This window comes from Melopsittacus undulatus, chromosome 3 (assembly GCF_012275295.1).
Source record: "Melopsittacus undulatus isolate bMelUnd1 chromosome 3, bMelUnd1.mat.Z, whole genome shotgun sequence".
NCBI lineage: Eukaryota > Metazoa > Chordata > Aves > Psittaciformes > Psittaculidae > Melopsittacus > Melopsittacus undulatus.
This window is the reverse complement of record NC_047529.1, coordinates 16644764-16662134: the sequence shown is the minus strand read 5'-3', so window position 1 is coordinate 16662134 and position 17371 is coordinate 16644764. Positions and strand designations below refer to the sequence as shown.

The following is a 17371-nucleotide window of genomic DNA, read 5'->3' as shown; positions in this document are numbered from 1 at the left end:
TCTGTTATAGTAATGCCCTTCCACACTAGAAACCCTTTTTTCTCTTTGATGGCATTACTCACTTTGCACTCTGATGTTCTATTGTAGCCACCCAATCATACTTGTATAGTTCTGAAACAAAGACTGATACAAAAGGTGAGCGACCTTGGTCTATATCTGTCTTTTTTTGTTTGTTATTAGTTTATCTGGTATTTAAACTTTACTTTTACAACAGTGACCACAGGCCAGCACAGTAGTCAACTGGATAGATCTGGCAGATCTTGTTTCTGATAGTATTCTCCCAACAGCCAGCTTCATGCAGGGTTATTTTATTTTACTGTGCCTCAATTGGCAAATAGGGACATAAAATTACCCCTCTTTACAAAGTGCTTTATATTTACAGGCAAAGCAAGCTGTATGCTATAAAGAATATGGAAAACACGGACATGCACTGGCTATTATTTTTAATGTTTTTGAATAAAACTTTTGAGGTACAGAGCGTAAGAGACTAATGCATTTATTACATTAATTTCAGCCAGTCTTGATGGGACTTTGCTGGGGACCAAATCGTCTTTCACCTTTATGTAGCCTCTGACTAAGGGCAAAGGGTGCCCTGTGCTCTGCAGTCCCTTATCCCCTGCTTCTGCTTTGGCTGTTGGACATAAGCCTTGCTGAATCTTGGACACTACTTGCATGACCATAACCTTGACTGAGTGCTCAGGATTTCATTGTCTGCTATCTATAATAAAGATAGAAATGCCCTGTGGAGGTTACTGTTAATGTACAATAATTATATTTTTTAATTAATGGATGCAGTAACTTGCCTAAACCATTTATCTAGAACTCAGTTCTTGGAGTGGCTGAACAGCATCTCCTCCTTATAGCTGATGTAGAATCTATCTTACCTTAGGGTCCGCATTCTAAAATATCAACCTTACCAGACACAGTGTGCTTTAAAGGGAGAAGTTTCTCTTGATGCAAGATCTAAAGTCTATAACTGATCTTACATGAAGAGGAACAATAAAGCAACATCATTCCAAAACCTGCCATACTGCTGTTCTCTGGCTGACTGTTGCAGGTTAGGCTGACCTAACCTGAGAGCTCAGACATGTCCCTGTCTGAAAGGAACACTAACTCACTGGAGATGCAGGATACAGCCCAAGGCAACGCACCCAACCTTAGCACATAAATCTGGTCTTGAATTTTTTATCTGTAGCATTTTGTGTAGTCAAGCCCATATCACAGGAGTGTCACACCCAAAGAGAGGACAGAACAGGATTACTTCCTTGTGAAAAGGAACAGGGAGAGGTCTTTTCTCAGACCATTGCCAAACGACAGCACGGTCAGTTATGTGGATCACTGCAATACCTGAATGTGTTTGATACAGGAAGAGCTCCTGTTTGGCACTGATGAGCCAAGCACCTTTGTGTACTGCTGACCTGAAAGAAAGAGAAAATGCCTGAGGGAACCTTGGCCATTTAAGTTAAAGTAGACCTTCTTTTGGCAGAGCAGGACACTCACTTTCCAAGGAAATAGTGGAACATTTCTGCAAAGTCCAACACACCTTTCACCAGCACATTAAAACATGGATTCAAGAGACTCCATTAGATAGCTGAAACTTTTTATTAGAAGTACTATTCCACTTGTAAACTATGCTTCTGACACTGTCAAAATACATTCTTATCACATCCCCTTATGGCTAAATTCTCTCCCATTTGGATGAATATTTAAAAGCGAGGTGAGAGGATTTTATTCAACTAGGTTTAGCAGATGACTTATGTTTTGGACACTGAAACTAATGTATTAAAAAACAAAGCAGAGATGCTTTGGGAGAGATGGCTTTTCTCTCCCTTTTCATTCCCAATCTGATGATCATCTTAAGACAGCAAAACCTCACTTCTAAGCAATGAAATACAGGATTCAGTGAAAACATTATGTACTTATCCTAGATCAAACACAGCTGTGTCCCCATGCAAAACCACAGAAACAGAAGGAAAAAAAGATTCTTTTACTCACTTTCCTTTGTTAAAAACAGAGAAGCTCACGTTGTGGGACCCTGGAGGAAGGAAAAGTAATATGCTTTATGGCAGAAGTGTGTAGGACTTCATGAAGAGTGCATCCTACCAAACATTGCCAAGGTCTCCTGGGCCTGATTATCCTCTTCCTCACACTTCCTTACAACAGTATAGTTGCATTAATTTCAGCAGAGTATGTATGTGTGTGCAGAAACTGAACCAAATAACAGCTTAAGGATCTTAGAGCCTTAGACTGCAGGTGGGCACTATACTGTAGGATTACACATCTAAACCTACAAGCTGAATGTCAGGAACAGGGTTTGGTTGTCTAAACATAGAGTGCTCCATGTCATCTTAGACCCTCTGTATCCTAACTGACCTCATTTACCATGCTTGGAAGGCTCAGATCGCTTTCGAGACCTCCATTAACACTGACATCCCACTGGAGAGCTCCTAGATACCCAAAGATATCTCAAAACCTCATAACCTCAGGCTATTGATATGTGCCATCATTGCCTACATGAGAGCTAAGTATCAATTTCTATTTCAAATATTTAACTCAGATAGTCTTTCCCAAGTAGGAAGCTTGCTGCTCAAAGCCTCCAAAAGAAATCAGAATCTTCTTTAGAGTGCTTAGAAGCAAAGAAAAATGAAAGGGATCCAACCTGTTACCAGAGACCATGAATACCACCAAATTTATTCCTCTACTAAAACAGAAAAGTTAAGGTCTGTCACATACAAAAAGGATTAAAGTAAAAGTAATAAGCAGCAAAGACAATAAATCATACTGCTGCTGCTACTGTTCACATCATGACATGGTTTCACTTGAGCACTGCACTCCATTTTCTCCAAGGCTGTGAAGAGGATGCAAATCACTGCATTGATTATGATGAAGACTTGCAAACCTTGATATAAAACTGTTATTGTGGGCTCAGCTGTGAGCCACAGTCTTAACACTGGAAACAAAAGAAACTCTTGACTGATGCCCTTCCTCTACCCTCTGGAGTTGCAGAAATAGCCACCAACCTATGTGGTTCCCTTCTACCCGGCACTGCAGGGTTCCCAGTCCATCTTCTGCATGAATAGGGTAGCTGTGGAGAGACAAAGGATTTTGCTGAGCCTTGGGAGTAAAAGAAAGCAAAATACAATGAGAATCATCTAACAAAGGAAATACATGGGCTAGATCTAAACTGGTTAGACTTGGCTCCCTTTAGAAACAAGCAACAGGTGAGATGGAAGAGGAACAACCCATTTCCCCACTGGCAATCAAGTGCTCAGCAGCTTAGGAGGATATCTCCCAGCTGGACATAGTGCTCCATCTTTGCCCTTTTACCCTTGTTTCCAGTAGCTGATCCTATTGATGACCTTCAGAACCACCATATGAAATAAAAGCTGAGCAAAGACAAGTCCAGGCATAGGTGAGGATGAAAAGGAGGACAAGCTTTTCTGCATGTCCCTCATCTGAAAAGAGGAGCAGGTAGCAATTAAAACAGATATGCTTGCACTAGACTAAAATTCTGGAACCAAGGAATGATACAAGTCCCATTATAAACTCACATTTTCATTGAAGACCCCCTCCTGAGAGCCAGGAATAATTTTACAGTGCCATAAGAGGGTCCAGTGAGGACCCCAGGAGACTTAGCACTGACTTCCATGGGAGCAGGTTTTTCCTGGTTCCTTGTAAAAGTGACTTACCCTTTTCCATGGAAATGACTACCATGTTTTGGAGTCTAAAGAGTTGAATGGAACAGACGTGATCAGGGCATAGTGTATCATCTCTAGGCTAGAAAACAGGCCCCAGCCATGCCTGGTTATGTATGGTTAGAGCTACAGAGAGCCAGGAACCCTCACCCACCACTGTCACAGACCATAAGATCAACTCCCCATGATCTCTCTCCACCTTAACCCAAAGAGCTTCTTCAAAACCAAAGAATTGATTTGTGCACAAGACGTGCTAAGTCCTTGTACCAACACAAACCAAATGTAAGTCAATAACTGACATGCTTCCAGTTTGCCTGTCAGCAAAAGAACAGAGGCTGGTCCATCCATCTCCTTCCGCCACAAGGATAGCTGGCCTGGGCAAAACATAAACAGGAAAGATGAGATATGAGGTGACACAGATGAAGTTTCACAGATAAAAAAGTGACTCTGCTCATATTGGAGCAAATATTTCAAATGGGAAGGAATTTTTCCTTACTTTTATCTAACGTTTATTAACCTAGAAAACCAGACAAGCCCTAATCTCTTATCTATTCACCTGCAAAGTGTATTCCCCAAATACTATGAGAACTGCACCTCTGTAAAGGTGACAAGCCCATCTTCTAGACATCTGTGACAGTTCTGAATGCTCCAATACCTCCTCCCTGTAGGGAAGGGTTGGTAGTGTGAGCTCCAGGAGGGCTATACTCACACCTGCATTCCAGAAGAAGAAGGCAGCTCAAGTACAGAATCATGCTTGTACAGCCATACTGCTTCAAGATACAGCTCAGTCATTCCTTGATTTCAATGAGGAAAAATGCAACAAACAACCTCTGCTGAAATCACCCAAGCTCCTAACAACAAATTCAAGCAAATCCCCACCTTACAGAACCAATATGGCAAGGGACTACTTCCACTACACGGGATGAATCAAGTGAGAGCAATAAATTCACAATAATTAGTATAATAAGCAAAGTTTGGCAATGTTTCTTTGAGAATTAACAGGCAATTAAGGAAAAGATGTCATTAAAACCTTTAATGAAAGCCCATGCTTCAAAGTGCAGTTCTATGAAGTTTTAATAAAAAGAGTTTGCTTTTATTAACACAGCTTACTGATAGTGAGATATCTTTCAAACATGAATAGAAAAAAAAACATCAGTGCTGTGAAATGTCTAGTTCAGCATCGTTGGACCATTGCATCCCATACAGAGCATGGAAGAGGGTGCAGAACATACTCAAAAATACAAAAACTATTCGTGTTTGGTCCAAATCCTGAATGACTGGAACTGAGCAACAGACTGCTCCAGTCATGTGCAAGTCTCCACCTGGTATGTATTTACTGGCACACCAAAAATGGGCAAAGTATTCATGTGAAGCTACAGTGTGAATGTCTGGTATGTAAAGACTTTGAGGCCATTTCCTCTTTGGTGATAGTGATGTTAAGCTGTAAATTAGTAATCTAGCAACGGAGCACACAAGCACGTCCAGCCTGCAGTCAGACAGACCAGCCTTTCATCCCACTGATCAAAGGTTTCACAGTGCCACTGGAGTCAGGTGAAACAATAACTAATATCTAACAAAGGATGCTAATGTGCATCCAGTGAGAAAAAGTGCAGGGCTAACTAGTGGGTGCAGCTGGTAAGGCAGAAATCTGCAATGGACTCTCATTCATGGTGGCAGAGAATTTAATTACTTGGCAAGCGACATTTCCATTCAAACTCAGAAGTAGTCAAAAAGCATCTAGTGGCCAAATATCTGCTGCTGCAACTAATATTTCTAACTACGGAGAATATACACCTTCCCTGGCTACTGAAATGATCGTTAAAGTGCCAGCACACTAACTATAGATTAATTTTAGTTAATTAATTAATTAACTATTTTTTTATTAATTGTTTCTTTTTAAATACTCACTTGGGGTTAGTTCTTCACTGCCATTGACACTCATGCAAGGAAATCATAACTCAGTAGTGAGAACACTTTCATATATGTGGAAACGCACATGACAGACAGAGGGGTCAGTGTTCATGCTCATTCTAGATTCACTGTGCTTAAAGTGCTTTCTGTCCTGAAGTAAATGTTTTAAATCTATCTGCTTTGTTCTGTTGCATGTAACCACAGAAGCAGCGGAAAATGAAAACCTTTGAGAGCAAGGAAATGACCAGAGAGGGTTTAAAGCAGCGAACAACAAAGCCTTTGTCTCAAAATACTTCTGCTTTGTCTTTGGAATCACCAGAGCATCTGCTTCAAGCTAACAGTTTTTCTAAAAATGCAAATGGAAGGGAAAATTTATTTAACTTTTAGCTTCTGACATTATTTTAATTAGTTAAATTTTAATTTGCTAGCCAAAGTAAAATCTACAGCAACCAGACGCAATTACAGTACAATTCACACTGAGCTGTGATTGACTGTGCTGCCAGTAAACAAACCAACTAGCTTAATGGACCAGTTGCAATTAGATTAACAAAGTTTGCTGGAGCCCAACTCATGAGCTGCAATAAACCACAAAGGAAGTAAATGGCAATTGTGGGCCAACTGGTTGCAATTTATTGCTGTCAAGGAGGTTGATGTAAGAAATTCCAATTTACAGGGACTGGGTCAGAAAGCTGCCTATATGTAATTACCCATCAATATAATCCACATTGAAGTCCAGGGTCTCATATCTTGCAGCAATTGTCTTCCCATAAATCTCTATTAAATTTCCTGTTTAAAAGGAAATGGAAATTGAAGGGAGTCTTAAAAGCAAATAACTTATTTGAAGAGTTTCTGAGCTGAACAAAGGAAATTCTCGAGATTTAATAATTTTGCAGAGAGGTGCCTAACTGGCCGCACTGATGGCTACTCTCAGCTTCTACCATAGTTCAAGGTGAATTTCCACTTAATTCAGTTTTCCCAAAACACACATCTTTGTTTCCCACAAAAAACTCCATTCCTGATTTTTTAGCAGATCTAGTATTTATACTGATAATACATTTTCCTCAACTCTTTTGTTAACGAAACCCCACATTCTAACCCCATTCTATGGTAGAACCTCGTGAGGCAACCAAAATCACATCATCAGTACACTAGACAGGGTCAAGGTCTAACAAAGGACCTCACCATTTACATGGCCAAGCTGAATCACTCACAACACTCCCTTGACCACACTGGTCAACAGCTTGGTTCAGTTGCCTGCATAGGAGTACCTTAAACCATTTCAGGCATTCTGTTCTCCCACTGTGGCTCCAAAAAGGAATGAATCTTTGTAGTTGTGTTGTATCTACCTGCTCCAGGACACCTCAAATAACACTTAGTGTTACTCTTGTGTTCTTCACTTACTACCCTAGGAAGTCAAACGCCCATTTACCACAAAGAAACTTCCATACAGACACCCTAAATCATGGCATGAGAATCTGGAGCTGAACTGCCCCTGAAAATCACTGGAAATGAGGGGTGGACTTAGACTGAAGAACATCTATGTGAGCTGCAGGATCCACTCTTAAGAGACCAAAATGTTTTATTGAGCTTAACTTGGGAAACCAGCATTTCAGTATTTCTCTAAAGCAGCCTGCAAACACAAACAGAATAGAAATAGGAGAAAAAAGGTCTTCTATACACCAGTTAATTGTGCAGACCAAAATCAGTTACCATTTTCTCATGCAATTCTAAAGTCTGATCTAAAGCCCCATTAACCAAAATGTCTGTATGGCATTACAGTATCACCTAAGAGCTAATTCTTAAAACTGTTGCTAAATAAGGTCAGATTACTCTGTTTAAACTGATTAGATCCATCCATCTGCTGAACATCTCTTAGGCAAAATTGGGGTTCCGAATGTACCAAATAAGCTGGTCACTCTGTGCTACTCATTTTCTTTTGCACCCAGTGCTGCAGACTCTCTACCTTTGTGCAAACCCATTTTGTGTTCAGCATCAGCTTAGACATTAAGTTCCAGAGGTGCCCATTTTAATCCCCAGAAAGACAAACCCTGTACAAGGAGAAAGACAGTATGGAAGCTCAGATAATTAAAGTGGGCTCCAGCTTAAAGGGAGGTCCCGTACCTGGGATGCCAGATGGTGGGCTAATTTGGTAAACCACAGGTGTCTGAGCAGCAGAGAACTGCAAAGAGAAATTTGTAGTTAAATGGCAGTTATTTTCGCAGCAGTCCAACAATATCTAATTACACATTGTTCAACAGAGTCAGCAACCACGTTTCAGAGACATCAGACTTGATCTCTGAAGCAGAGCCCTGTTCTGGGAAGGGAGTAAAGAGCAAATATCTCCTTCTTACCCAGTCCACATTCAGAGTATGGATTACTGCTATTTTAGCATCCTCTTTTGCACCCAAATTGTGCACCCTGGCTTGAGTAAATTCCAGAAGACACAGTAGAATACACTATGAAGCTAAGCCATGCTTTATCTGAAGTCGAGACCTCAATTTCATCTTACATTATGGCACCATCTTTGTTCTCAATAGTATAATCTCAAAAGCTATTTCAATATCATATAAGTGAAATGCTTCATCTAGCCTTTAGCAAGCTTGTTGCAGCATAACAAAGAAAACATTTATCATAGCCCATCTTAATGAAGTAGAATACATCGGAGGTGTCTCAATGAAAGCACCACATGGACCTCTGAGGGACCAGCAAGGAAATACTGAAAACCTGCTATGGGGTACTATTTTTGACTTATAGTTCAAGAAGGGGCAGAGAGATTGTGCTTTGAAGCAAGCCTCTCAGAAGACAGGGAGCACACAGGGATACTTTCCAAGCGGAATAAGGTCATCACCAGCCTCTCAAAGTAGCTGAGACACATAGATACCTGACTCAGTGCATGCTTTGGCTGCATTTTCAACTAGTAGAGCATCTTTTCTCCAGTTGCCTCTTGACTTACAGATGCTGCTCTTAGCCCAATAAATAGCATAAAAAAACTGAAAGAAGACCTAAATCAAATAAAAGACACATTTGTACATACTTTTATGGGTTTTTTTCAGAGTTTTCTTTGAACTCCGCTCCCTTTCAAAGCTCAGCCTTTGCCTTCCCTCCTCCTTATGGTCATATAAAAAATGAATGAGTAGCCATAAACTCCATATGGTGATGGACACTTCTGAGAAGCAAAGGTAGCATCACACCGTACCCTGGGCTGGAGCTGATATGGAGAAGCAGCCAAAAGCAGCATGAAAGCTAGGGCCACTGGCTGGCACAAGTCTTCCGAGCTGTTCAGACTTGTTGCTGCCTGCAGCGGGCTTTTTCAATCTAATGCGGAAGCAAAATTAATTTTTAATACGCATAGCTCCAAGGTCCCAGCCTCAAAACAAAGAGACACATTGTGTTTTATTTAGCTTGGAATGTGCCTCATTAACAGCATCCCCTGGTGATTTTTCATCAACTCTCTAAGCTAGCTGAACCACCCAATGACTCTTCAGCTTTAATGTGCAATTTTCTGAACGTGCTGGGTTTTCCTGCTTGATGCTCAGAGTTAGCACAGAGGTGGGATGTGACTTCCAGACGCACCAGGCTTTGTCCCAAAATACACAGCCATGGTTAAGGATTCTGCCCTGCAAGAAACCCTGACACCACTGTCATTAATTGGCCTAATACCACCATATGCCACAACATCCCGAGACAGTGTGCCTTTACACTGAGAGCCAAAGGAAATACTGTTTGGTGGGGGGAAGAAGGGTGGAAGGGCAGCAAGCTCTCAAAGTAACTGAGCAGCAGATACAAAATCACAACTGAGGTTTGAGCTTTCAAAATCTTGCTCATCTTAAATGTGGAGAGCTGTCCTAGACCTGAAGAGATAGAATCATAGAATGGTTTGGGTTGGGAAGGACCTTAAGATCATCTAGTTCCACCCCCCCTGCCAAGGATGCCTCACACTAGACCATGTAGCCCAAGGCTCTGTCCAGCCTGGCTTTCAACACTGCCAAGGATGAGGCATTTACTACTTTCTCTGGGCAACCCATTCCAGTGGCTCACCACCCTCACGGTAAAGAACATCTTCCTTATACCTAACGTGATCTTCCTCTGTTTCAGTTTTAACCCATTATCCCTTGTCTTATAATTACAGCCCTTGATGAAGAGTCCCTCTTCAGATGTCCTCTCTTGTAACAAGCTGTGACCATGGGATCTATTCTTGCCTATGGTTAACTGCCAATGCAGACTGTTAGCTTCCACCCTACAGCTTGAAGGGTGACACCAGAATAAGCCAGCATAGCATCTGCTGACACAATAGGGTCTTCTGAATGTGTGGTTTAAGTGCAGAGACAGATCAACGTGGACCCAGATTTTTGATTCAGAAAGAACCTCTTAGGTCACCTACTCAGTGCCACTGATGAATGCCTCAGTGCACTTAATTTTTAAGGGACAGAAGGAGCATCCTGACTTCTTGTGCTGACATTCAGACACACAATAAATGAGAGAGAATATTTCAACACATTCCTTGTGACACTGGGTCTCAAGTTTGACTCCAACACCTTGAATTAGTAATCGTCACTTCATACTCGCTTGGTGGTCACCTTGAAAGTCAAGTTTTCTTTCTCCACCTCAGTCAGATTGTTAATCACACGTCCTTTCAATATCACCTCCACGTAGTACAAACCTTCCTGGGGCGAAGACCTAGGTGCAAGAGGATGTGTTATGTCGTGTTATTTTTATACAGATTTGGTTTATGTTTTTTAGGAAATGCCAGGCACTTCACAGGGTCTCCATTCTTCGCAGGTCCACTGAGGTTTCAGTAGAGTAAAGCAAGTTTACACTGTGAACCCAACCTCAATACATGTGAACCTGAACTCTAAAACTACAATTTTAAAGAAGCTACAGTTAAGCGCAGAAGGTGATAGGACTGCAGAACTCCATCTAAATTGTACATTAATGAAAAAAAGACAAGCTCATTAGATATGCTCAGACAATAATTGTTATTCATTAGTATTAAACTAACCCAGGGTTGCCTGGATCTACAGGGCATCTTGATCCTGGTTTGTAAACTAATGTTGCATCATTAATGCACACAGCTTCACAGCACAGCATTCAGCAGAATTAACTCCCAGCCAAATCATAGCAGCAAGAGATGGAAGAGCCCCATTAAGGTCACTTTTACAGCCTCTTCAGACACTCAATCTTCCAGTCAAAGAACCTTCCTTAAAGTTATGACAGGATAGAAAACAGAGAGCTTACATTGCCCACCTTAAACCATTTGTTTCCTGCTATACTCACAACTTCTCTGTATGATCTTGGACAGGACAGGGGCACCAAAAGCTGACAAAATTCCTGCCAAGGCTTTGCTTGGCACTTTGCAGCTAAGAATTAGATGTCTACAAACCACTGATGATCTGAGCGTAGCCTCTCCAAGAAGACTCAGTCTGACTCCCACACTAGGCTGCCTCGTGCTTTATTAAGTTGAAACAAGAATAAATACAACACAGCTTGGAGTTACCCACAAGAATTCCTTCAACTCCCAAACTGCCTTTACAGATACTGAAAGAAGACGAGGATCCTACAAAACAAATGGTAAGGCCTCATCCCACACTAAGGTTGTGGATCATACCTTGTTCTGCATCTTATAGTGCATAAGTCAAAATACAGAGGGGAGACATCACAGGGCAACCTGGGCAGGTCTGGATTCACCAAGAACACCTGCAGATGGGATGTGCTGGTTGAAGGTACACATTCTAGCTGGTCAGATCTTGCACCTAAACAATCAAAGACAATCAGAAGAGCTCTGTGAGGCTAGGATTAATCACATTATTTACACAACAAACATTTTTTAGTGTGCAACCTAGCTTCTCTTTAAGGTCGCTGAGCATTGCTCCTCATCTTTTTCTGGTTTAAATCACATTTGTGTAATTTCAGACTGTTGTGGTTTAACCCCAGCCAGCAACTAAGCACCAGACAGCTGCTCGAGCACCCCCTACCCTAATGGGATGGAAGAGTGAGGGTAAAAGTGAGAAAATGTGTGGGTGAAGACAGGCTAATAATTAAAGAGAAATAATAATAATAAATGTGTGAGGAAAAGAGAAAAAATAGAGAAGAAAATTAAACCCAAGACCGACAAGTGATACAAATGAAAATAATTGCTTACCACCAACTGACCAATGCACAGCCAGTCCCCAAGAGTGGCTCCACTCTGCCGACCTTCCCCACTAGTTTTACTTCTAAATGTGATACTGTATGCTATGGCATATCCCTTTAGTCAGATGGATCACTTGTCCCAGCTATGTCTCCTCACAAATTTTTGTGCACCTCCAACTTACTTGTTGGCAGGTTGGTGTGAGGAGCAGAGAATAACTTGATGCTGTATAAGAACTGCTCAACAATAACTAAAGCATCTGTGTGTTATCAACACTGTTTCAGCACAAATCCAAAACTTGGCACCTGTCGTGGTTTAAACCAAGTCCACACAGCTCGTTCATTCACTCCCCCCCTTCCTCCCCCAACTCCCGGAGAGTTAGGAAGGAGAATCCAAAGAATGTAGCACCCACGGATTGAGATAAGAACGGTTTAATAGCTAAGGCACAACACAAATCACTCCTGCTACTACTACTACTACAAATAATAATGATAAAGCCAATAACAAGTGAAGAGAATACAATACCTCACCAACCACCGACCCATAGCTCACCCCACCCTGCCCGACCGAGCACCGACCGATACCTCCTCCATCCCCCTCAGAGCTCCAGCCCTTCCGGGTAACTCGCAGTTACCTCCTGGGTATGACGTGCTATGGTATGGAATACCTCATTGGCTAGCCTGGGTCAGGTGTCCTGTCTCTCCTTCCTCCCGGCCTCCCCTCCTCCCTGGCAGAGCATGAGCTCAGAAAAGGCCTTGGACAAAACCAACCATTTGAGCAGTAACTCAAAACATACTTGCTATCAACAACCGTTCTCAGCCCAAAAGTCAAAACACAGCACTGCACCAGCTACCAAGAACGAGAAAAATGACTGCTACTGCTCAAACCAGAACAGCACCATACAAGTTACTGTGAAGAAATTTAACTCTATGCCAGACAAAACCAGCACACACATAAACCCAAGTTCATCCCACAGTGCAACTGCATGGGCTTTTGCCTCTAATTCAGTATTTGGTCTCTTTCACATGTATTCTACTGCAGAGATTCGCAGATATTGGGAGTTGGAATTGCCTCAGCCATCTACACTGGAACATACACATGCCCATAGATACTTAAACCACCCACAAAATCAGTACCACTTGCCACAGTCTGTGCAGTTGCCAATGCCTTGCATTGCTTTGCTGACAAGACCTGAAGTTGGCCTGTGCTGTATGGCGCATCTGCTTAACCTATTTATTTAGAGTGAGTTATCCAAAGGATCAAATACTTTGAATCTTCATAAAGTCAAGATTTATGTGAACATAAGCTATTAAGTCTAACTTTTCTAGCATAATCAAACAAAACTAGAAATGAAAGAGACTTACAAACAACACTCCATTTGCACACGATCTTCACTGGTGGTTCCCAGCCCACATAATTTCAATGACATCAGTAATTTCTAAACTTGCAGCAAATATTTCTCCATGGTCCCAGGAAAGTTCTTTCCCCCTTTCCCCTTCTCCCAAGGCCTGGCTCTCTACTCCACCAACCAAAATAAGATAACTCTGCTTGAACTGCAAGATCCCAGCTCTGACTGTCTCTGCCAGCCATACAGTGCTGTTGGGGAAACAGCTCCCTTGAAGACCTGAGCTTCCTTTCTGCTCTCTATTTTATCATCTCTCTGAGAATTCACAATATTCAAATAAGACTGATACCACTCATCATAATTATCAATGACCAAGTATCAGAACTTGAGCATACTGAACATACAGCTGGCTCAGAAACCAACTCTTTTCCCAATGAATCAATATTCATCACTGCAGAAAATCAGACCTAGCTTTGTACAGCTGGTTTTGGGCCCAAACAAGTGTGGCATGTCATTTTCTGTGATTTTCACTCAGATCTCATGTTTATCATTAGTCTTTTTAAAGCTCCAACATCACAGGACCTGTGAACAGAATTTTCTTCAAAGAAAAGGGTAGCAGGGAAGAAATTTCTAGCTTTATGTCTGCAAAAATAAATACAAATCTGATTTCAGTAATTTAGAAAGAACTTAAAAAGAAGCAACCATCAGCAATAACATATGAAATAATAATTTCAAGCTGATTTCATGTTACAGTGGCCACAGGATCTGTTTCTTAGGGTTTGTCACTCCAACCACAAACGGCAGAACTGAACCAATTCTGTTTGACACTTGCTGCATAAGAGTTTAAAACTCACCATCCAGCGTAATAGTAATCCACGTTCCTCCAGCGACACTGCCCTCTTGGGGCTTAACGAGCAATCCCGTGGCTGTCACTGCGAAAACAACCCAGCTACATCAGGCTGAATTCTAATGTAAGCATCATTCAAGATGAAACAGTGTTCATCCAGCAGTCCTCCTGTGATCCCACCCTTCATCTCATTTCTGCTCAGTTATCCCTATTCATCATATTGCTCATCCTTCGCCCCCTCCCCCTAACTGTCTCCCACATGTAATAGTCCTGCTTCCCTTCAGGGGGGTTTTGATGCCTTCAGGACTCAGTGAACGAAGCTACAGTCTGAGCCTCCTGTTCTCCTCAAGAATTAAAACAAAGATGGTAAGCTTCATGTTTATTTCTCCAAGAAACACGTTTGCTGGCTTCCATACATTGTCCCAAACTTAGGGCTGCCCACAAAACATATCCTCTTCTGACTCCAAGACAGACTGTCCAGCTCTTTCTTAACCAAAGCCTTTATGAACAAATCACAGGCCTGCAAAGGAAATTCTCCTTCATGAAATTAAGTCACATGTAATTTCCTATTCAATGTTTTCCCAAAGACATCATATTCTTAGACAATTTAAGATCCATTTTGGGGACCCTCATCTTCCAAAACTAATAAAGATGAATCAGTGGCTGGTTTGTTGGGCTTTTTTTATATCAGCGATCAGAATTTTCCAGAACTCTTTTTACAGGGATAACCAGTTTCCTGCTTAGCATTTCAGGAAATTTCCAGCTTCTTGTCTGCATGTGAATGCAATCTCAATGAATACAAGTATTGATCACTGAAGCCAAATATTAGGGGTGCTTGCATCATGAATCCTTAATATCAACACGCAAACAGTGATATGACTATCATTAAGTGAATGAAAATCAACTTTCAAGGCATGAGACAAACCCACATAGAACAAGGAAAATTAAGAATGAATTCAGAAACCCCCACTAGCTATGGAAATAGTACCATGAAAAAACATTGATAAGGGTGGACAACGTCCAGTATGCTTCAGTCAATACCTCATGGTATTCAAAACCTTTAAAAGATGCTTCTCCATGTCTCACAATCAGTCTATATTCAACTCAGTGACACTGAATTTTGTTGGTGTTGTATACGCGATGTGAGTGGACACAACACATCTCTATCACCCACCTGCAAAGAATATCAACTCAGCACCCACAAAAGATGATCTCCAAGGGTTCATCTTGAACTTTGGATGGGCATTTCAGAAGAGTCTGGCCACAGGATCATGACTTAGGGCCTTAGGACCTCCCTGTAATATTGAAACAAACCCCATCTGTATTTTCTTCACACTGAAAGCTTGTGGGAGCAATGGTGTGTGCTATAGCAGACAACATGGACCACAATGTCAAATTACAAAGAAAGCACCGATTCACCTCTCGCACAGTAAAAAAGATCAATATATGGCAAACCATATTGTTTTTCCACACACCCAGCAGATCTATATGGAACATATACCTCTATCAGCAGTCCAATTTCCAGCCAAGCTCAGGATGAGCTTTCCCCCACTGGGGCCATGTTTTAGGAGACTGACTCTAATTAAACACAGGTGAACTGGTGAAAGCAATTATAGAATTTAAAGCTGATGGTGCTAAACTCTCCTAGCTTTGTGCTACTTCATGCAAAAATTGTTGCATTTATTACAGTAAACTTCATTCATTCATGCTCATTCTCCAGCTCCAAATACAAATAACAGGACTTGACTATATTATTAAACCCTTTAGCCTTAAACAGCTAGCCCCAAATTGGGAATGGCCCATGCTGGCTCCTCAGGTGTGCCTAGTTATTGTTTAGAACACTACAGGTACACATGATCACAACAGTTGTGAGCTGTTCTAATAATCTAAGGAAATAAACTTTTGAGTCCTTGTAGACTAGGACATGCCCTGGTCTTGCCTGCTATCATAACCAGACATATCACACATTGTCTTTACAAAGTCCATTCCAGGAACTGCTGTAACATTAAAAATATAGACCAGCAATTTCTACTGCCTTCAACCTGGGTTTTGCACTCATGAGGGAGGAAAGAAAAAAAATCACTGCATGAGGCAGTGTATAATGGAAAAGGGACTAAATGCACGGAGAATGGGAATAACTGCTCAGTACTGGGCAGCAAAGCATTTGGTGATGGTAGAAAAGGACAAAATCCAAAGTAAAGTCATGTCCACATTTGTTGCACAACCCAGTAGAAGTAGGTGTGTAGAGCAAAACAATCCATGCTGAAGACCCAACATTCACATGGCAAGCATTTAGGGATGCTACACACAGCACTAGCTCTAGCCTAGTATCAAGGAATGAACATTCATTAATGGTTGGAGCATTGTTTGGTGCATATCTTTGATTTCACCCAAAAGGATTGTCATCTATTCACTGAGACAACTCAATGGTATGAAACATACCACCTTATCTGAAGATGACAAGACTTGTTCCAAAAGCGCATTCCTTGTCTAAACCAAATGCTAAAATAAATACTGCAACCTCTAAAACAACTCTCCCTCCCTTAGGAGTGGGGACTTTGCAAGATTAGAGTGAAATCAATGCATTCATAGCAGATGTTAAAGAAACTAAATCTGCTGTTTGGTCTTCTAGGAAAAGAAAACCTTATAGCAAAGTTGCTATTGTTTTTCACATGCTTCCTCCCCAGTTGCTGTTACCATAAACATGGTTTTAAGAACATCCACATACTATACATCATGGTCCTGAAACCTTATATAAAAAGCCTCCACAGAGCTGCTAGGCAAGAGCAGAGATGCACAGTGGAAGGAGTGTGAGTTAGCACCCTAGAAAAGATACAACAGGAGAGTAACAGGGGTGAGTTGGACAGAAGCTTTACTTACCCCATAATTATGGCAAATACACTGTCCCTGTGAAGCCAATTTATAAGCTTCATAGAATAGTTTGTGTTGGAAGGTCATCTAGTCCAGCCCCAAGCTTCTGTTGCTACTGTACCACAAGACCTATTGTAACTCTTCTCCCTATATTCCTTGGACATTTGAACATAACTGTAATTTTTAGGGGTCAGATGGAGCTCTGATGCATGTAAAATTTGCATTTAAAAGCAGGTTCATAAAGGATCAGTTAGGTTTACTTTTTCTGGTGTTACCTTATTCAAGTTGATGCTCTTCCATTCCTTCAGAGGCTCCCATATCATCATATCTGCTCCATCCCTTTGATGCCAGCTCTACCACGGCTTTCAGTCTAAGATTGTGTTGGGCACTCAGTTAAGTAAGCAACTGAGTCACAGTGTTCAGAAACCCACCAGACTAGTTTCTCAAAAGCCTCAATACCTGTCACAGACAGCTCAGAGCCCTCCATTGGGCATGCTTAATTATTAACCTAAGTCACTTGCTGCTATTAACTGTTTTGTTCCAAGTCTTTCATGACCACAGAGAGCGTAACCTGG

General features: G+C 41.4%; 1 protein-coding gene across 1 annotated transcript in view; it reads right to left on the bottom strand.

The window, feature by feature from the left end:
- PKHD1 (PKHD1 ciliary IPT domain containing fibrocystin/polyductin) overlaps positions 1–15151 on the bottom strand; it is a 243492-nt gene extending 228341 nt beyond the window's left edge. The window contains exons 1-10 of the mRNA XM_031046619.2: positions 15100–15151; positions 13929–14010; positions 11212–11349; positions 10184–10283; positions 7728–7785; positions 6314–6392; positions 3995–4069; positions 3021–3085; positions 1996–2035; positions 1348–1418 (exon numbers count right to left, since the gene is read on the bottom strand). Of these exons, the coding sequence (XP_030902479.2) occupies positions 1348–1418; positions 1996–2035; positions 3021–3085; positions 3995–4069; positions 6314–6392; positions 7728–7785; positions 10184–10283; positions 11212–11349; positions 13929–14010; positions 15100–15151 (760 nt within the window). The remainder of the gene's footprint in view (positions 1–1347; positions 1419–1995; positions 2036–3020; positions 3086–3994; positions 4070–6313; positions 6393–7727; positions 7786–10183; positions 10284–11211; positions 11350–13928; positions 14011–15099) is intronic.
- Between the last annotated feature and the right edge of the window lie 2220 nt (positions 15152–17371).